Source organism: Papilio machaon, chromosome 29, assembly GCF_912999745.1.
Source record: "Papilio machaon chromosome 29, ilPapMach1.1, whole genome shotgun sequence".
NCBI classification, from domain to species: domain Eukaryota; kingdom Metazoa; phylum Arthropoda; class Insecta; order Lepidoptera; family Papilionidae; genus Papilio; species Papilio machaon.
In genome coordinates this window covers 3,492,059-3,513,712 of record NC_060014.1, presented here as the reverse complement: position 1 = coordinate 3,513,712, position 21,654 = coordinate 3,492,059, and the positions used below count along the sequence as shown (strand labels likewise).

The 21,654-nt window shown below is 35.5% G+C and overlaps 2 protein-coding genes across 3 annotated transcripts in view; one reads left to right on the top strand and one right to left on the bottom strand.

Annotated features, from left to right (window-relative positions):
• The window catches only part of LOC106709226 (alpha-1,6-mannosyl-glycoprotein 2-beta-N-acetylglucosaminyltransferase), a 36,511-nt gene that overhangs the window by 2,829 nt on the left and 12,028 nt on the right, over window positions 1-21,654 (top strand). For both annotated transcript variants that reach the window (XM_045685423.1, XM_045685422.1), the window contains exons 2-4: window positions 7,246-7,513; window positions 14,148-14,246; window positions 15,314-15,453. In XM_045685423.1, the coding sequence (XP_045541379.1) occupies window positions 7,399-7,513; window positions 14,148-14,246; window positions 15,314-15,453 (354 nt within the window). In that variant the 5' untranslated portion in view covers window positions 7,246-7,398. The remainder of the gene's footprint in view (window positions 1-7,245; window positions 7,514-14,147; window positions 14,247-15,313; window positions 15,454-21,654) is intronic.
• Window positions 16,640-17,641, bottom strand: LOC106709236. The gene is made up of 3 exons (XM_014500996.2): window positions 17,418-17,641; window positions 17,231-17,342; window positions 16,640-16,894 (listed from the first exon to the last, which is right to left on the bottom strand). The coding sequence occupies exons 1-3, from the start codon at window positions 17,537-17,539 to the stop codon at window positions 16,655-16,657; spliced, it is 474 nt and encodes a 157-aa protein (XP_014356482.2). The 5' UTR covers window positions 17,540-17,641; the 3' UTR covers window positions 16,640-16,654.

Here is a 21,654-nt window from a genome sequence, read left to right as displayed (position 1 = left end):
CTATGTTCTATATGCCAAATTTCATCTAGAGCCATTGAGTTGTTCCGGAGATACCTTCAAACAAACATCCATCTAAACATTCGCATTTATAATATTAGTAAGATAAGATAAAAAGCTAAAGACCAAAGAAAGTATGGATGGATTGTGTGAAAGAGGGTATTTGTAAGAAGGAGGTAATTTCAGATATGACGGCTGATAGAGATACATGGAGGAGAAGTACATTCTGTGCCGACCCTACATAGAAATAAGGGCAGTTTGCTGATGAGATAAGATAAGTAGCTACCGCTATGTATAGATATTTGTCACGACAGTGGAACTCTACGTTAAATACGATTTTCTCATTTATACATTACTAGCTTTTACCCACGACTCCGTCCGCGCGGAATAAAAAAATAGAAAACGCGGTAAAAATTATCCTATGTCCGTTTCCTGGTTCTAAGCTACCTGCCCACCAATTTTCAGTCAAATCGATTCAGCCGTTCTTGAGTTATAAATGGTGTAACTAACACGACTTTCTTTTATATATATAGATATAAAAATGAATTGCTGTTCGTTAGTCTCACTAAAACTCAAGAACGGCTGAACGGATTTATCTTATCTTAGTCTTGAAATGTTCGTGGAGGTCTAGGGAAGGTTTAAAAGGCGAGAAAAAATTCATACCGCTACTAAGTTTTTTTTCCTGCGCGCGGACGGAGTCGCGGGCGACAGCTAGTATATATATAAGATAATAACATACACGTTCATACATCTCAATACTTTAACAATGTACTTGTAATCCGAACCACATGTGTTTTCATTACGAAACAATTAAATAATTAAGTCATACATATACAAAGGAACAATGTATGTTTGTTTGAAACGTGCACTGTAGCTAACAAACTAATTTCCATACTAAAGATCTGTTTTTGTTTACGTCACCAATTGATTGTGACATATCTGTTACAATTGAACTATATACATAACTATGAATAAATTAAACGTTAAAAACATGTCAAAGTAAATTAAAATTAATATTAATTGTTTACTAGTTGTTGCCGACGACTCCGTCCGTGCGTAATTAAAAAAAAAACTTGAGAGGTGTGTTGGGACACCCGGATGGAACGAAGTTCCTTTCTATTAATTAGTGAAGGAACCAATGTTTATTCTATGAATAAAAAACTTAAGTCTTCACAAGAAGTACATTTTATTTCTATGAATTTTCTTTATATATTGTCACGTCGTTGCCATGGTGAAGTAGCGCTCATTCGTCGTTAACATACTTACTATAGCAAAAAGTGTCGTGACAACTTTTCGTAAGAATTTTTTCCGTCTAGCCCCACTTTCACAACGCGCGATAAGGAACTTCGTTCCAAAAAAAACTAAATAAGTAGCATATGTGTGTTCCAGACTATGTTCTACGTTTGTGACTTTCATCAAGATACATTGAGCCGTTCTAGAGATATCTTCAAACAAACATCCATCTAAACATTCGCATTTATAATATTAGTAGTCGTCATTTGAGAAAACTTGTTTTATTGGAAATGTTTTGCAATTAAAACCCTTCTTACACAAGGTAACGTAACTTTGAAACATGGCGAGTTTAGTCTCTCTATTAGCGATACCAACAATAAGTTATTATAATTTAAACTTGACTATGGCCTAGTCACCCCTAACTTGGGGTAGGCTCCGAGCCCCTCGGTGGGGACGTATAGTGAGCTGATGATGGATGGATGGATGATAATTTAAATACTTTAAAGAAAATGCTCGTTATTACATATCTATAACTAACTAGCTGTCGTCCGTGACTCCGTCCGCGTGGATTAAAAAAACGTTATTAGTAGCCTACGTGTTCTTCCGGACTATGTTCTACATCTGTACCAAATATCATCAAGATCCATTGAGCCGTTCCGTACCCTGAAACAAACATCTATCCATCCATCTAAACATTCGCATTTTACTTAGTATTATAAATGCGGATATTTAGATGGATGGATGGATGGATGTTTGTTTGATAGTATCTCCGGAACAGCTCAACAGATCTTGATGAAATTTGGCAGAGATGTAGAACATAGTCTGAAAGAACACATAGGCTACTGATTATTATTTTCTAATTCCGCGCGGACGGAGTCGTGGGCGACAGCTAGTTTATAATATTAGTAAGATAATAGAATTTCTTTGGATTCAAGCCTTGCACTTTGGGTTTTTTCGAATCAACAATGGCTAGCTAATTAAATCAGTACAATATTCAACCTTGCAATAGATTCGTATCCGAGGTCGTATAAAAGAAAATCTATTGCTCGTTCACACGGAACATCAATTATGTATTTAAAAAATCCGCTTCTGTGGTCTTCTTTACGGTTTATCATGCGGAAGGAAAAATGACTATAGTTTATTGAATTCTAATAGACATCCTAAACCACAGACAAACTAGTATTTATGTTTAAAATTATAAATTCCGAAATATTTCTCGTAAAACACTTCTCTTTCACATTACTTTATGTACACTAGCTGTCTCCCGCGACTCAATCCTTGCGGAATAAAATAAACATAGTAAGTAGCCTATGTGTTCTTCCAGACTGTGTTCTACATCTATACCAAATTTCATCAAGATCCATGCAGCAATTCTGAAGATATTTTTTAACAAACATCCATACATCCATCTAAACATTCGCATTTGTAATAGCTAGCTGTAGCCTGCGACTAAATAAAAAAAAAACCTTAGAAAGTACCCTATGCGTTCTTCTAGACTGTGTTCTACATCTGTACGAAATTTCATCAAGATCTGTCGAGTCGTTTTGGAGATACCTTCAAAAAAACATCCATCCATCTAAACATTCGCATTTATAATATTATTAAGATATTGTATTAAATAGCGCGTGCGTTATTTTCGCCGTGTTAACACACATAATAACAAAATTGATCAATTTGTGCTCATTTCAACGTTTTATAGTCATTTAGATTCAATGTCAGTTGCATAGATAAATATATACGCATGTTACATAACTATTGTGTGATTCTGTTTATATTCTTACTACCAGTTTGCCAACAAATTAAAAAATAAAGTAATAAACATAGTCTACTAGCTTTTACCCGCGACTCCGTCCGCGCGGAATAAAAAAAATGCACACAAGATAAAAAAGTTCCTATGTCCGTCTCCTAGTTCTAAGCCCATCAATTTTCAACTAAATCAGTTCGCTCGATCTTGAGTTATAAATAGTGTAACTAACACGACTTTCTTTTATATATATACTAGCTTTTACCCGCGACTCCGTCCTCGCGGAATAAAAAAAATGCACACAAGATTAAAAAGTTCCTATGTCCGTCTCCTAGTTCTAAGCCCATCAATTTTCAACTAAATCAGTTCGCTCGATCTTGAGTTATAAATAGTGTAACTAACACGACTTTCTTTTATATATATATACTAGCTTTTACCCGCGACTCCGTCCTCGCGGAATAAAAAAAATGCACACAAGATTAAAAAGTTCCTATGTCCGTCTCCTAGTTCTAAGCCCATCAATTTTCAACTAAATCAGTTCGACCGATCTTGAGTTATAAATAGTGTAACTAACACGACTTTCTTTTATATATATACTAGCTTTTACCCGCGACTCCGTCCGCGCGGAATAAAAAATAGAAAACGGGGTAAAAATGATGGACTTTCTTTTATATATATATAGAAGATAGATGTGAATGTTTAGATGTATGGATGGATGTTTATTAGAAGGTATCTCCGGAACGGTTCAACGGTTCTTGATGAATTGGCACTGATATAGAACATAGTCTAGAAGAACATATAGGCTACTTTTTTTTTATTCGGTGCTTACAAGTAAGGATTATCCTCTTTTCAGTCGGGTACATACAAAGCCCATGTTAAGTTTGGATAGCAATATGTTTGTTTAATTTTATAGTGTTCATATTAACATTGTAAGTAAGGAAACGGTTGGTGTTGTAATTCAATACCCAAACTTGTTTAATAATTTTCGTTACGTTGATATTAAAGACGTGTAAGCTGTGGATAACTAGACTAGAAAAATACATCGATATGTTGCGAAAAAATATGGAACTTATTTCTTTGCGCAAAGAATTGATTGAAGTGATCCAATAGGATTTTTGGAACGAAGTACCTTATCGCGCGGTGTGAAAGGGGGCTAGACGGAAAAAATTCTTACGAAAAGTTGTCACGACACTTTTTGCTATAGTAAGTATGTTAACGACGAATGAGCGCTACTTCACCATGGCAACGACGTGACAATATATAATGAAAATTCATAGAAATAAAATGTACTTCTTGTGAAGACTTAAGTTTTTTATTCATAGAATAAACATTGGTTCCTTCACTAATTAATTGAAAGGAACTTCGTTCCATCCGGGTGTCCCAACACACCTCTCAAGTTTTATATTCTTGCTTAGACTATACATGTATGTTTAATAATTTACTTTAACAGACGAAAAATGTATACTTCTGTTACATGAAGAGGTAGGTACAGTCGAGGACGTTTATTTCCTACCCGTTCCGATAAAATGCAACTTAAATCGTCGCAACATGGTGATTTAGTCGCTAAGACTTACGACGTGTCAGATGTAGAACATAGTCTGGAAGAACACATAGGCTATTACTAAATATATTTTTTTTAATTCTACGCGGACGGAGTCGCGGGCGATAGCTAGTTGCAACATCAATAACTTTAATGTTGACATTTTGCTACAGCAAAAATATCATACTCGATATTCTGTTCTAAGTGGGAAGCGAATTTAATTCCATGTCTGAACCTGCATTTTATAAAAGAAAAAGTTCGCCAAATAAAAACCGGTCAGAATGCGCCGACTTATTACCGATTTTCACTTAACAATGACCGGTTTTTTATACATTAAATACCGTTGTACAGTTAACGATAATTGTGTTAAATTTTTCTTTAAGATTTTTGAAGTTATTACTAGCTGTCGCCCGCAACTCGTAAAAATCAACGTAGTAAGTAGTCTATGTTTTCTTCCAGACTATGTTCTACACCTGTGTCGAATTTCATCGAGATCCATTAAGTCGTTTCGCAGATACATTCAAACAAACATCCATCTAAAAATTCGCATTAAAAATATTAGTATGATGTTGGATTCGAAAATTTTAATGATAGTTACAGCTGCATTCTAGCAGTTAGATTTGTGGAGTTCGTATTTTTCACTAATACGTAACATGAATAATTGCTAAGGAATTCAATGTACTTATGTAACCTCACTTATATCTTTATAATTAAATAGTATATAAGAGTTAAAACAATGTTTTTAAACATACGACTCAGTTTGAAACAATACTTACGTAGCGCACGTGTTTTAAAATATGTATGCTAACTGAAATGTCTATTAACAATGATTTAGGGGAGAGTGGGCAAGAATTACACTATTCAATTAGTCTTATACGAAGACAATGGTTTGAAGATTTAGGGGAGAGTGGGCAAGAATTACACTATTCAATTAGTCTTATACGAAGACAATTGTTTGAAGATTTAGGGGAGAGTGGGCAAGAATTACACTATTCAATTAGTCTTATACGAAGACAATTGTTTGAAGATTAAGGGGAGAGTGGGCAAGAATTACAGTTACAATTCTCTAAAATATTCTATCAAAATAACATAGGGCTGGATAACGTGGGGACGAAATCGCAATTGTGGGCGTGGCATCGCCACCATGAATAGAAACAGAGGGGTTTAGTGGGTATGCTCCATACTGGGGAGAGAACCCCACATCACTACCACATAAAGCATTCCCCTCTGAAAAAAAGGGACTGTATAACTCGATCGCAGAATGTTTGCGGATAAACACCCCTCGCTCGCCAGGCGCCTGCTTTACCAACTCTCAGAAAAGTATTAAAGAAAGAAGGAAAAAACATTTTTTACCACACATAAAACACGCAGAAACTTGATGTGGCAAAAGGAAGCCATCTCAGCAAAGCAGGTATAGATTAAACTGTCCCTGCGCTGGTTTTCAGCTGGCACTTTCCTGGACATAAACGTCATTTAGAAAAATACAACAGCAAAAGACTAGGCTACAAATTCAAATAATGTTAAATGTTAGACATTTTCTTTTAAGAAAATTGGATATATTATAGCAGCCTGGAAAGTAATATGTTTACGCTGGTTGAACGAAAATGACGAACTTGGCGCTGATAAGAAACCTAATTAATTGATGTTTTGTTAAGTTTTACTTGCTTTTTAGAGTTCCGTAACTCGGAAGGAAAAAAAACGAAACCCTTATACTTTGTTGTCCGTTTGTCTGTCTGTCAACACCCTTTTTCTGAGGAACGTGTCTAAGAATCAAGCTTGAATTTATAACAAATACGGAGGTCTACTATCCCTTAGAGCTATGAAAAAATCAAACTTATTAGCCAACGTAATCAAAAGATAAAGCCGTTTGTGACGCAAATTTTCAACACTCGCAAGGGAATCAAAATCTATTGCGTACCTGTGAACTCAGAATTTTGATATTTGTGTACAAAGTAACGTCTTATTGCACACAGATAAAGTAAAAAATTGTGAAAACCGTAACTTTTACTTATATACCTTCAGGTTTGTACGGAACCCCCGGTGCGCGAGTCCGACTCGCACTTTGCAGGTTTTTGTTAATTACTTGTTTTTGTTGTTTATTATTTTCTTATCGTAATTTATTGTTTTGATGGTTTTTTTAATTACAATATGTAAAGTATATGCAATAACAAATTTATTATTAACTCACTGTCGCCCGTGTCTCCGTCCGCACGGAATTAAAAAAAAAAACTTAATAAGTAATCTATGTGTTCTTCCAGACTATGTTCAACATCTGTGCCAAATTTCAACGAGATCGATGCAGCCGTTCTGGAGATACGTTCTAACAAACATCCATCCATTTAGCCATACATCCAAACATTCGCATTTATAATAATAATAATAATAAGATAACTAATTATGTAACCTTTATTGTGAACCGTACCGACAATCGCCGCGTTACTTCTTGAGGCCATCGGCAAAGTTTCTGCGAACAAGTTATACATTTCTTTGGTTATTAATTTTGATAAGTTTTTTATTCATAATACTATTACCACTATAAAGGTGTTCCATAACAATGCAGTTTTCTTCAAACTTGACAACGCATCTGCAGTTCCTCTGATATTGATCGCGTGTTCGTGTCAAACGTTCACCTCCTTTTTCCTTAACAGCCGCGTTATGTAAGGATATAATTCAAATCAATAATGATTTGATTTTCTAGAGAGAGAGTACTTAAAATAATTTTTTGTTACAGATTTCGAATCAACACGTCCTCACACACGGAAGCACGCGCTGATTATGAAGCTGTTGAGTATAATAATGAAACAACGCCATCTACTGAGCGAGAATTAAAATTACAACACCATCTAGCGGGCGTTACCATGCTTCATGCTTCAAATGTGTAAGGATGCCCAGGCTAAAGTATGCCTCGGTTCTACGTGTGGTCGTCATCCTGGGCCTCTTCTGTCTCTGGGTTCAGATCATGTTGTCAGCTTCGAATGGTGTCATCGATAGAGATGGAGGTAAGAGTGACATATGACTACAGCGATTACGAGCATGCTCTAAGACCGCTATTACGAAATAGATTTCTACTAGTCTACTATTATTCTACTGGTTATATTCTACGAGTCCTGGAATCCTGTATGCGCTTAGAGCTAATAGAGCACTCTTTAAAACTAATTTATACCAGTAGACTTAAATAATACTTTACATTAGCTAATTAGCGCCATCTGTCAATATTAAAGTATAAGAAATGTACTGTAACTGTCATATCTTGTGAATTTCTATGTCTCTAATCTACTTAGATTGTAAATATGTAAACCTGGATAAGCGAGACTCCAAGGGACCGAGATAATTTTGTAAAGGGATCTCTCTTAGCCGAGTTTCCCGCTAATTGAGGTTGTCCGTCGGAACCAGACAATGACTCTCGCTTGTCTAGGGTCGACTTTAAAGTCGAAAGCACTATAAGCGAGAATTCTGGTTCCGAAAGACGACCTCAAGTGAGAGAGAAACCTCTATAAGCGAGAATTCTGGTTCCGAAAGACGACCTCAAGTGAGAGAGAAACCTCTATAAGCGAGAGAAATATCTTGATCCCTTGAACTCTCGCTTATCCAGGTTCGATTGTGTTTTCTTATGAATTTGATGAACTGAGTTCCGCGATAAATGAGTTGATATAAAAGCTTGGTATTTAAAAAATACCAACTTAATAGAAAAAGCTTAGACGAATGAAGGTCACATGAAGGTTAATAGAAAATAATTTCCATAGTATTTCAATGTCAAGGTCCGAAAGCAAGCTTTATTTGATTTCGATTTACGAGTTGAAGGTGACATTACCTGTAGGTACTCTAGTAGCACTTTTATGACGTATTGTTTTTTAGTTGCAAGCGAGCAAATGGCTAACGGAATTCGCTAAAACAGCAAAACGACCATTGCTCATTGACATCTGTAATCTTAGATTCGTCGCCTACCTTTAATCTGTAGACTACAGAAACAGGAAATTACTACCATTTGTGCCCTCTCATCAAATCCACTTCCCCTTCCCATCCTTATAAGAGAAGGATGGAAAGAGAATAGGACTAAAATTAGTCCTTCGGTACACATACTTAACGGATAGTTCGCGGATTGACTGCCACTTGACCTGCGTCTTCTGTGTGGTAGAGTTGTTCCAGGCGAACGGGACATTTACTCCACCAGGCTATAAACTGTTGTCAATATGGACGGAGTTTGTCATGAGCTTTTTGTAATTAAATTTCACAAAGCTTACCGTCTTACTTAACGTCAGTCTCGATGTGTGTTCCCCAGAGTATTCTTGTCAGAAACCTTGTATGGATGTATAATTTATCAGTCAGAAATCTTTCAATATTATAAATGCGAATGTCCGGATGGATGGATGGATATTTGATACTAGGTATCTTCATAATTGCGAAACTGATCTCTATGAATATTGGTATAGATGTAGAATACGGTCTGGAAAAACGCAAAAGCTACCTGTGATTTACGGAAAACTAGATAACCGCAACGGTTTAACATATCTTCTTGAAATTTGACTCTTTCACTCTCGAACGAAGTCGTGGGTAAAAGCTAGTTAAAACTACTTGAAATAATGAAATGAAAAAGCGATTCATTTATTATCAATTTCCTGCCGACAATAGTGTATTGATAAGAGAAATAGTTATAAATAAAATTAAGATAAAATAATGTACATCAATAAATTGTAAACCTTAAGTGGACCGGCCATATTGCCCGCAGAACGGACGGCCGATGGGGCCGCAAAGTACTGGAATGGCGGCCACGTACAGGTCGACGCAGCGTGGGCAGGCCTCTCGCAAGATGGACCGATGATCTGGTCAAGGTTGTGGGAGTATCCTGGATGCGGGTTGCACAGGACCGATCATCGTGGTGATCTTTGGGGGAGGCCTATGCCCAGCAGTGGGCGTAACGAGGCTGAGTGGATGGAATGTACATCATTAAAGTGAATTTATTGATTAAATAAATAATGAAAGAAATCTATTTTATTAGTTTTTTCAAATATCTTATCGGCTCAAGGTCATCAGTGCGCAGCGCAGTGTCTTTCCACTGCAAACCGCTACGCCCCAACACACCCAATACCCGCTATACACGTTGGCCGAGGTTTGCCGAATGAAGGCCAGGCGTAGCGTAGGCAAATTAATACAAATCAAGTGCTACTGTTTATATTTTTGTCAAATCTAACTCCAATGCAAGTGGCCAATTTAAACAAGTAATTCATTTCTATTGCCACACGGAGAAACTAATCGTAAGTCGTAACAAGCTACGACAAATGAGCTCAAACATGTTGGCGTTTGTGTAAGTGCTTGAGCGAGCAAACGTTGACGCGACAAGCAATGCAAATGTATACGTTGGTGTTGGTCTTCACACGGCATGCCTCGGCTAACGTGTATAACGGGCATTGTGTTTTGCGTAACGACTCTATTGAAATTAAGAATTGGCAAGACATCTTAAAATAAGATCGATTGTCGTACTGCAAACTGTCACCGTAAGACCTTTGCAGATGTTTACTCTGTAACAAGTTTTCAATCAATTGTAATGTGCCCATTGTAGGCATAAAGGGTTGCCAGTTCGCCAAACCTACTAGCCGGAAAGACCAGTCAGTTTAGTCGGACATTTGGGTAAAAAGGTTGGACACCCGGTTATTTAGGATTCTGTCTCAGTATTAATAGGTACACTCTCGTTTGGGAAATGTAAAAAGCCTAACTAAAGCCGGACAACCGTTTATTATGGACACGCAATCAAAAAGTCTACCTATGTCTGGCTTTATCCAGACGCCTGGCAATGCTACCCTTATCATAATTGTATTTATATAACACAGATAATAAATCAATTATTTATAAAAAATCAATTCACTTGTAATCCGATGTCATTCAAAGATAATATTACGCTGTGTAATAATTTGATAACGTCATAATAAATTATTAGAGCTAGATATCGCCTGTGTGTTTTTAATATAACTTGAAATTACGTAAAAAAAATCTTTAATTATGGTCAAATATTAACCATTTAGTGACCACTTGTTGCAATATAGATAAATTAAAACAAAAAAAAAACTAACATTTTTACACAGAGACAGATATATGTCGCAGTCATGGCACACTTGTCTAAGCTCGTCCCACACGTATTTTAATTTATTTATAACTAGCTGTTGCCCGCGACTTCGTTCTGACGGTATTAAATCTAGTAATAACTATAACCTAAAACACTCTGTGATAATGTAGCTTTCTAACAGTGAAAGAATTTTTCAAATCGGTTCAGTAGTTTCGGAGACTATTCAATCCAAACAAACAAACAAACCTTTTCTTTTTATATTAAACATGAATGGCTATAAAATTCGTATGTCATTAGCTTTGTTATTTGATACTCAAATGGATTTTATCGTATAAAATATGATATTTTATTACTTCGTTTTAAGTCACCAAAATTTCAGGTCTCGCATAAATAACGGTCTAAATTATGCAGGTAGACCGGTCTAAATATAACCGTGATGCTCCACCATCGAAATACATATAATAAAAATAAAATAAACGAATGTTTTTGTAAATAAGTCTTATATTTACGTCTATATATATAGTCAGAAAGTCGTGTTAGTTACACTATTTATAACTCAAGATCGGTCGAACTGATTTAGCTGAAAATTGATGGGGAGAAATTGATAGCTTAGAACTAGGAGACGGACATAGGAACTTTTTTATCTTGTGTGCATTTTTTCTTATTCCTCGCGGACGGAGTCGCGACTAAAAGCTAGTAATATTATAAATGCGAATGCTTGTTATATATTTGTTACTACGTATCTACAGAACATATCAATGGATTTCGTTGAAATTTGACATAGATGTAGAATATCAGGACACATAGACTACGTATTAGGTTTTTTTTAGTCGCTGGCGACAGATAAACGACATTGTATTGTTTATCTTTCAGTAACGTTGTCTTCGTGTTTGTAATGTCCTTCGCAAACAAGGCTATGGAAAACTTCAAACTGCGATTGTAGTCGCTAAGCGACTTGTGCTATATAATATGATAGAGGTTCTTATATAGACACGTGTCGTCAACATTTTTTTATTTTGTCCCAAAAACTAATCGCTTGAAATCTATTTGTTAAGATAATCGCAAGAAAAGTTGTTGCATTTTTCAAGATGGCGGAGCAAATCTCAACATTTAACTGTTGCTGTACTGACCGAAGAGACGATTCAACAATTTGTGGCTTTATTTATTACTAGCTTTTACCCGCGACTCCGTCCGCGCGGAATAAAAAAAAATAGAAAACGGGGTAAACGTTATCCTATGTCCGTTTCCTGGTTCTAAGCTACCTCCCCATCAATTTTCAGGCAAATCGATTCAGCCGTTCTTGAGTAATAAATAGTGTAACTAACACGACTTTCTTTTATATATATAGATTTGATTTTTTTTAATATCATGCGGTCAAAGTAGCTGGCTGTTCGTATAAAAGTAATCTTATCAATAAACCAATACTTGTAATAACTTTTATAGTAGGATTTTTTTATCTATATATATCAATGTAAAATTGTTGAGATTCAGTTGATAATTTTGAATGACAGTTATGGGTCTTTGTTCTGTTGTTTATCTCTTATCTATGTCTCATGATATACTGAAGATAACAAGATAACTTGAACATGGATATCTGGATTTATCAAATACGAGCTGTCGCCCGAGACACCGTCCTTGCGGGATTAAAAATAAGTAATAAATAGACTATGTGTTCTTCCAGACTATGTTCTACATCTGTGTCAAATTCCGTCAAGATCTGTTGAGCTGTTCCGGAGATATCAAACAAACAACCATCTAAACATTCGCATCTATTTTCTATATATATAGTCAGAAAGTCGTGTTAGTTACACTATTTATAACTCAAGATCGGTCGAACTGATTTAGCTGAAAATTAATGGGGAGGTAGCTTAGAACTAGGAGACGGACGTTTCTTTATTCCGCGCAGACGGAGTCGCAGGTAAAAGCTAGTTTATAATATTAGTAAGATGTGTGTACTTTAACAGAGGTATACGCCAGCAGCAACAACATCTGTTGCACGAATAGGTCTCGCTCATTTATATTAGTATTACAGCCAGTATACATGTTTTGTGTTTCAAGGATATTATATTTTAAAAAAAGATTTTAAAGAAGATATTGTGGCAGACAAGAAGGTTCTTCACCGGAGAACTTCACTCTTGTTACTATTGCCATCCCTTACATTATCTCTGAGTAAGAAAGAGATAACAGTATGTATATAAGTGTCACTGCAAGTCTCGAGCTCAGGTATCAATACTTCGCATGTTAAGCATGTTTTATAATAAACTACTTAAGTATATTGTACACTGTATGCTAAGCTATATGTATGGAACGTCGCTAGCTCAGGGGTTAAGCACTTGACTTGCAATCTGCAGATCCTGGGTTCGAATCCCGCCATGTACCAATGTGTTTTTCGATTTACAAATGTATATTTATCCGACGTTCTTACGGGAACACATAGGCAACTTGTTAAGTTTTTCCACGCGGACGCAGTCACGGGTGACAGCTAGTTCTATAAATATGCATTCATTCAAACTTAATGTCGGCTCGCAATTCCGTTTGTTAAAAACATGGTTTAATATATGGTATATGATAGTGTTGGTGTTATAGCATAATATAGCATTGAATATTATAGCTTTCTGTGTATTATTGTCGTTAACAAACATACACAGTATATGTTTTATATCTTAATATATATATTTCTTGTGTGCGTGTGTATGTGACTGAACTCCTCCTAAACGACTGGACCAATTTTGATGAAATTTTTTGTGTGTGTTCGTGGAGATTCGAGAATGGTTTAGATTTACAGTTTTTTTTTTTTTTTTTTTTTTAATTCCGCGCGGACGGAGTCGCGACCGACAGCTAGTATGTATATATTTATGTTTGAAATATTCATACATCTTGATAAACTGAAACATAGTATGTCTGTTTTTTAGATACTTTTGTCGTATTTTATGTTAAAATACCGAACTACGCTAATTTTACTAGCTGTCGGCGCATAATTTAACACATTTTGTGTCTGTTTTTTGCAATAAGAACGTAAGGGATAGCAATATATTAAACACTGATCTCATAAAATGGATTGGTCTTTGTTTGGATTTGACAGCTTTTGCTTGGTACCAATTTAAAGGCGTCTCTTGATCGTCATCATCAGCTCACTAAACGTCCCCACCGAGGAGCTCGGAGCCTACCCCAAGTTAGGGGTGACTAGGCCATAGTCAACCACGCTGGCCAAGTGCGGGTTGACTTCACACATATCATTGAATTTCTTAGATATGTGCAGCATCACGATGTTTTCCTTCACCGTAAGAACGTCAGATAAATGTACATATGTAAATCGAAACTCTAAAAACACGTTGGTACATGACGGGATTCGAACCCAGGACCAGCAGATTACAAGTCGAGTGCTTAACCCCTGAGCCTCCGACGTTCTCTTGATTTAATTCCATATCTAGTATTAGTTCGTAATCTCACCACCGCTATAAACCGCAACCTTGAGCATGAAAATGGCGAATATCAACCAGGCACAAAATACCATGTGTGATAGCCTGTCCATTTATAAGAGTTCAGAGGTATCAAATAATTGTCTATTATTTCAGATGAGCTGATGAACTTGAATGATACGTCAGAACAAGTGCTGGCGCTGGTACCTCCTGAACTGCATAAATACCTCACAGTACATTACAAGAATATTACAGGTAAATTTATACTGACGAAATATATACGAGAAGTACTAGTCAAATGGAAGCAAATGAGCCGAAATTCGATGAGGTTGTGTCAGACATAGCGAAGTTCCTATGACCACCTTCCAGTTCCATCATCAGATCATCACCATGTCATCATAATATTGTATAATCACACAATTTACACGTGTATAGAAAATTATAACTCAATCGATTGAAGATATCTGCTTTAAATTTAATATGCAAAATTCCGAGAACTAAGTTACATACATTGCAAGCTTTTAACTTATAAAAAACCAAAAAACAAGACTGACTGAGACTCTAATGACGTTTTAAAACAAAGATTTAAAAAAATCTAAATTATTTTAAAATACTGTTAGTAACACTTTCTTATTTTAGTCTATGTTTGAAAACATCAAAAAAAATATTTGGCAATGAAAAATATGTTATGGCGAGTTAGATATGAACTCGTTTCTTTTTTAGAATTTCTCCCACGTCCACTATGTGTTTTGTGCCTATATACCCTATGACACTCTGTGGAATAAGATGAATCAAATTTCACCTCACTTGTCAAATTCTGTTCAGTCGTATCGGCGGTAGACCGTCACAACGCAATTTACATACATAAAACACATACATCAAAACAAACTTACATACGAGAGAAAAACAACCTTTAGTCAGTCGGATAAATACAATTCAAGATCTATTGGTGACCATTTATAATCCAAATTACAACTTTTTTTGATGACTGAAGTAACTTATATAGAAACGGCTAAAACACTCACGTATATATATCCGGTGTCGTCACCGACTAGTTTCTAGCCCTTCGGGGGCCCTTCATCAGTGAGCGACGGGCCGCGTCCGCGAAATACCAGTCCCACTCACCCTGATGAAGGGCCCCCGAAGGACTCGAAACTAGTCGGTGCCGACACCGGATATATACGTGAGTGTTTTAGCCGTTTCTATATAAGTTAATGATAATGTCTCACGAAAGTTTGAATAATTTAAGACATACATATTATTCGATGCTTATCTCCAGGTCTACGTTCATGTTTTTCTTTCTAAACTGTTTTTTATTCCAGTTAATTCAACGGAGAGAGCCAATGCTAAAAACGTGTCTGACATTCGAAGAGCTATCCAGAGATATAATGAAGCACAGACAATATACAACGAAGATATATTCGGCCCGGTGCAGAACGATACCATTATAATTGCTATTCAGGTAAAAGTATATGTTTCAAATTATAATTTAAATCATCATCATCATCATCAACTTGTCCTTATCCATCTGTATAAGTTTATTTTTTACAAAATTTAAATTGTGTAAAAAAAAACTTGAGAGGTGTGTTGGGACACCCGAATGAAACGAAGTTCCTTTCAATTAAGTAGTGAAGGAACCAATGTTTATTCTATGAATAAAAAACTTAAGTCTTCACAAGAAGTACATTTTATTTCTATGAATTTTCGTTATATATTGTCACGTCGTTGCCATGGTGAAGTAGCGCTCATTCGTCGTTAACATACTTACTAAAGCAAAAAGTGTCGTGACAACTTTTCGTAAGATTTTTTTCCGTCTAGCCCCCTTTCACAACGCGCGATAAGGAACTTCGTTCCAAATGGAATTGGCCTTCTGCAAGATGAATAAATGACCTGGTCAAAGTTGTGGTATTACATTGGATGCAGGGATTATGGCAATCGATGGGATAGACCTACATTCAGCAGTGGATGAACCGAGACTAATGATGATGTAGAAAAATTGGAATTTTTGTCTGTTTTTTATATTAAAAGATGGCGAAACCTAAATTTGACGAAGCGACCGTAGCTCATAGACATTTGTAATTGAAGATACTTTAACTACCTTTAATTGACGGAGGAGGAGACGCGTAGAAAGAGAAATTTACTACTTCATATGCGTCCCCTCCTTTATCAAATGAAATTCCTCATCCCATCCTTTTCTTAAAGTAAAAGGTGGGAAGGGAAAGTCCGTTCGTATGCAAGTTTGCGTTAGTTCCGTGTAGTTTCCGAAAGGATTGGGCCGATTATAGGTTATTCTTTCTTCTTAGTCCGACAATGATGTGTACAACGAAGTATCACAGATTCCTTGGTAGAAAATATAACAATCTAACCCAACTTATATCTATCCATTCTTAAGATGAAGGAAAACATTGTGATGCTGCACATATCTGAGAAGAAATTCAATGATATGTGTGAAGTCATTACACTTGACTGTGGTTGACTATAACATAGTCATCTCTAACTTAGGGTAGACTCTGAGACCCTTAGTGGGGACGAATAGTGAGCTGATGATGATGAATAACATCTATCCAAAGTTAAACTAAACTACGCAATATTGGATTTAGGTAAATGGTCATTTTCAACCAAAGAATTTGCTTAAAACACTTTCGGGATTCAAACATTTTATTTCAAGGCATAAACTTAGTCTTGGGTAACTTTCTTCTAGCCAATATCAGATTTCTCCCAGTTAGACCGACTAGGTTAATCTTCTTAGGCATCAAACTATCGGACACTTGGAAGGTCTTTTTCTGGACTTTTTTAGTCTTCTTTTTTGGTAGTCTTTTTTTCTCTTTTAATGTCGTATCTTCTACCCAAATCTTGTGCTGAGACTCTGATAGACCGGTTAAGAGACGGAATTTTCTTGTTACCTGGAAGAAAAGAATAATCCGGAAACTTCGTTTACGCAGAATTAAAATAAAATCTAGTAATAAATATAGCCTATATCACTCAGTAATAATGTAGCTTTCTAATGGTGAAGGAATTTTTTAAATTGGTCCAGTAGTTTTTGAGTTTATCTGTTACATACAAAAAAAAATCCCTTTATAATATTACTATGGATTAAACAAATGTGTAACAGGCAGACGTGAAATTTCTAAGAAAATTAGTTTGTATATATTAAAGTTGAAAAATACATCAAATTGTCAATCTCTAGAGTGTAGACAGATTATAAAAATGACGATGTTTTATGTCGATTTGAAACTTACCAATCGTTCGTTCGTCTGTTCGCCTTTAGGTATATAATGTGGTATATATGTAACATGTCTAGGTATATGTATTCTGCCGAATTTAACTTTTGGAAAGTCCGGTTTTTGATACCTGAAAATTAAAAAAAAAATTACGTTATAATTGTTTTGTGTATAAAAAAGAAATCAAAAATAGTAAAATACATACCAAACTAAATCCCAATGATCCATGTGTAAAGGTTCCGGCATAATTATTTTCATCCAACGTAAAATGTCGCATCTGTAACATATTGTTACTCTATGATCATGTGAAGTTAGCCTTAAACGCATTTGACGTAAGAGCAAGGCAGATATACACAAGCTATGTGACAGAGAAAGAACATGTCTTCCGTGATCGCAAGTATTCACCTTTTACGTGACGTGTAAAGAGCTAGACCAGTGTTTCCCAAAGTGGGTGATAACGCCCCCTTGGGAGCGTTTGAAACCTAGGAGGGGGCGATAAGGGGCCCAAAAAATGGGGGGCATTGAAATTAATTAAAGTAATGAAATTGTGGTTTTTAAGTTTTAGGGCTGAATAAAAATTAGGGGCGCTCTGAAATATAATTGATTTTCAAAGGGGGCGGTGAAAGAAATAAGTTTGACAATCACTGAGCTAGACGGATATATACAAAATCCAGCAGTGCGACAGAAAAAACATCTTACCTGGTCCAATTATTTCGTATACCCCAACTAGGACCAGTCCTAGATTTGAACCATGTACAATGAGTTAGTGGTTTCCTTCGCGGTAGACCGATACTCCGAGCAAATCTTATGAACTCTGTACTATACAGCTGACGTACTTTCGACGTTATCATCTGGAACATAGGGTACATTTTATATTGACACCATCTTGCATATAAATAAATATCTAGAGGATTAAACCTCCTATAATTATAAGTGAAAACTACTCTATAGTTTTATAAAAATCTATCTAAAAAGTAACAGATCTTGCTCTATACATTTTTCTTATTTTATGATTTTCATCTTCTACGTCATCTTCTAAGTCTTTGGTTACTTCTACTATCTTATGTTGCATAATCTTTGGTCTTGAGGTTCAATTAGTAAATATGTAAACATAACATCTACAATTCGACAGAGATCTCATAACTAACATTGACAAGGGCAACTGTTATAACTTAGTTTAATTATGCTCACTGGCCTTGGGTTTCTGAGATTATAATCTCATCAATTTAGTGGTCAAAAACTCACGTTTATTTGCCCCAAAAGTTTGTCAATCTATAATCTCTTAATGCCATAATCTTTGACTATTTCTACAAACTTACGTTACATAATCTTTGACTATTTCTACAAACTTACGTTACATAATCTTTGACTATTTCTACAAACTTACGTTACATAATCTTTGACGACTTGCATACTCTTTGGTCTTTTCCCGCTAACTTCACTCGAATTACTTACCTTTATATGTTCGAAATCACGTATGTTCATTAGATGTAACTTTGACGGGTCTTCTAGCATTAACAATCGGAGTCCATTGATATAATTAACCACTATACATTCCTGAAATATTATCAAACTAGCTATCGCCCGCGACTTCGTCTGCGCGGAATTAAAAAAAAAACTTAATATGTAGCCTATATATTCTTCCAGACTATGTTTTATATCTATACAAAATTATATTAAGATCCATTTAGCCTTTCTGGAGATATCTTCAAACAAACATCATTATCCATCCATCTAAATTTTTTAAATTTTTTCCGTCATAAGAACCTTCTCCTGACAATAGAAAACACAACAAAAAAAAGTGTAATCCAGCCGTTATAGGAAGTTTTTTTTTTTAATACGCGCGGACGGAGTCGCGGGCGACAGCTAGTATTTAGATAAAATTATAATAAACTGTCGAAAGTCTTTAACTATTTCGAAAAGGACTAGGTACATTCATACACATTGTTCATTTCTGACATAGATGAATGTGCGCACATGACAGCTGTCACTTACAAGTTAAAGGCCACTTAAGGGTTACTAACACCTTGTTACTATTCATACAATCCATCCATAAATTTAGGTCTTAAACTTACTCTGTATTGTGGTAATCCTATATTTGAAATCCAGTCAGCAACATCTTCAACACTCCATGTAAACGCATCAGGCAAAGGTAGATTATCAACAACCTTCGCTGACAACTCGTACAATGTTAACGGGGATTTTAAACATGGTAGTAACTTCCTGAAATAAACAAAACAATTTAGTTTTGGAGTTTTACGATTAATAAGCCCTTAGACTAATAACGTTGTAGGCTAGATCTAAGGGCGAGGGGCGTATTGTAGGGAAATGTATTTTTTTAATCCAAACGTATAAATGATGGTTATTACCTATGGAATGGGAAAAACTAAAAAGTAGTTTTTGAGTTACATATCAAAGTAGTTTATTTATCTATTTTATATGTTCTCGGTTACTATTTATTACCCATAACCTAATAGTTAAGAGTACTAGCGAACATAAGGTCGTGAGTTCAATTCCCCATTCAACTATTATACACCAAATCTACATATAAAGTCAGTAACAAAAAATGACATAACTAAATAATAATAAATAACTTAATAAAATAAATCTATATATATAAAAGAAAGTCGTGTTAGTTACACTATTTATAACTCAAGAACGGCTGAATCGATTTGACTGAAAATTGGTGGGCAGGTAGCTTAATAATACAAATAGTAGTTTAATCTAAAATGTATTTGAAACAATACATTTTTTATGGTAAGGCACAAAATGTGTAAAAATTTAAAAAACCTCAACCAAGAATTGTTCTATGGTCAGTCAATAATGAACAATAGATGGCGCTAATATAATAGGCGCAAGAGTAATAAAATATTTAATATTTATTTGAACATTTATTTATATAGCTGTCGCCCGCGACTCCTTCCGCGCGAAATTAAAAACAACTTAAACATATGTTCTAAAACTGTGCCAAATTTCATTAAGATCCGTTCAGCCGTTCCGGCGATACCTTCATACAAACATCCATCTAAACATTCGCATTTATAATTTTAGTAAGATAATAAATAGTACATTTATAATAACGTGATATATAAAAAAAGAAGTATTTAATTTGTTTAATGTAATAACTGGCCACCGAGAATAACTTCACCTAAATAAAAAAGATATATAAAAAAAGTAAAAACGCCAGATTTAGGCGCGAAGAGTGCAAAATGTGATACGAACGAATTAACAACGAAATTGATTGTGCTCTTGTAATCCTACTAAATAAATGTGAATGTTTCGATGGATGGATGTTTGTTTGAAGGTATCTCTAAAAATTATTAAATTTAGCACAGATTTAGATCATAATCTGGAAAAACACATAGGCTACTTATGTTTTTTTTTAATTGTGTATGGACGGAGTCGCAAGCGACAGCTAATTAATTATAAATAGTGTAATATTACCAACGAAATTTTCAAACCAAGTAATTTACATTAATCCAGAACTAGCTTTTACCCGCGACTCCGTCCGCGCGGAATTAAAAAATAGAAAACGGGGTAAAAATTATCCTATGTCCGTTTCCTGGTTTCTAAGCTACCTGCCCACCAATTTTCAGTCAAATCGATTCAGCCGTTCTTGAGTTATAAATAGTGTAACTAACACCACTTTCTTTTATATATATAGATAGATAGATATGCTTTTGGCGGGGGCACTGACGCGCCCTTAGCTAATACTCACTTGTTCTTAACATAAGTATCTTTAGGAAAGCATCCACATTTGATGCACGTAGTTTTATCAGGCGTTATATAAACGGGAACTCGTTCCGGTACAATTACAGATGGTTGTCGACGAGGAATAATTATTTCACGCTTAGATTTAGTAGCCTGTAATTATAGATGGGCTAATTGACAACTAGATTTGAACCGTTGAGTTGCAGCTCAACAAAATGTAGTTTAACTTTGAGTCAATACGTAAGCTGTCTGGTGACTCACAGTTCGGAGCTCGAATTATACAGGTAAAAATTAAGCTGAGCTGGGAACCGGTTCACTGATCTGCTTCACACATGTCAGTCGTGTGCTGAACTGCAGATAATTTTTAAGCTAATTACCCATGATGCACTGTGTGCCCCAGGAACTAGTTACTATCTTCCCTTAACAACATCTTACTAATATTATAAATGCGAAAGCTTAGATATATGGATGGATGGATGTTTATTAAAAGGTGTCCCCAACGATTAAAAAGATCCCGCTGAAATGTAACATAATCTGGGAGAACATAGAGGCTACAATATTTTTAATTACGCGCGGACAGAGTCGCGGGAGACAACTAGTTTCGAGTATGTTTTAATGCGTAACGCATCTTTTAACTTGTTTCATATATCTGGATAGTAACTTCACTATTTTAGTGAAATCAGTTGACCGATAGTTCGTTTGCCAACTTGTTATTACTTATTTTTACTAAT

Coding starts and splice junctions, on each gene's coding strand:
- LOC106709236 (XM_014500996.2), bottom strand. CDS start 17,539: ATGCGTTTAAGGCTAACTTCACATGATCATAGAGTAACAATATGTTAC. Junction 17,343..17,417: donor GATCATTGGGATTTAGTTTG/GTATGTATTTTA, acceptor TTTAATTTTCAG/GTATCAAAAACCGGACTTTC. Junction 16,895..17,230: donor AACAGACGAACGAACGATTG/GTAAGTTTCAAA, acceptor CTTTTCTTCCAG/GTAACAAGAAAATTCCGTCT.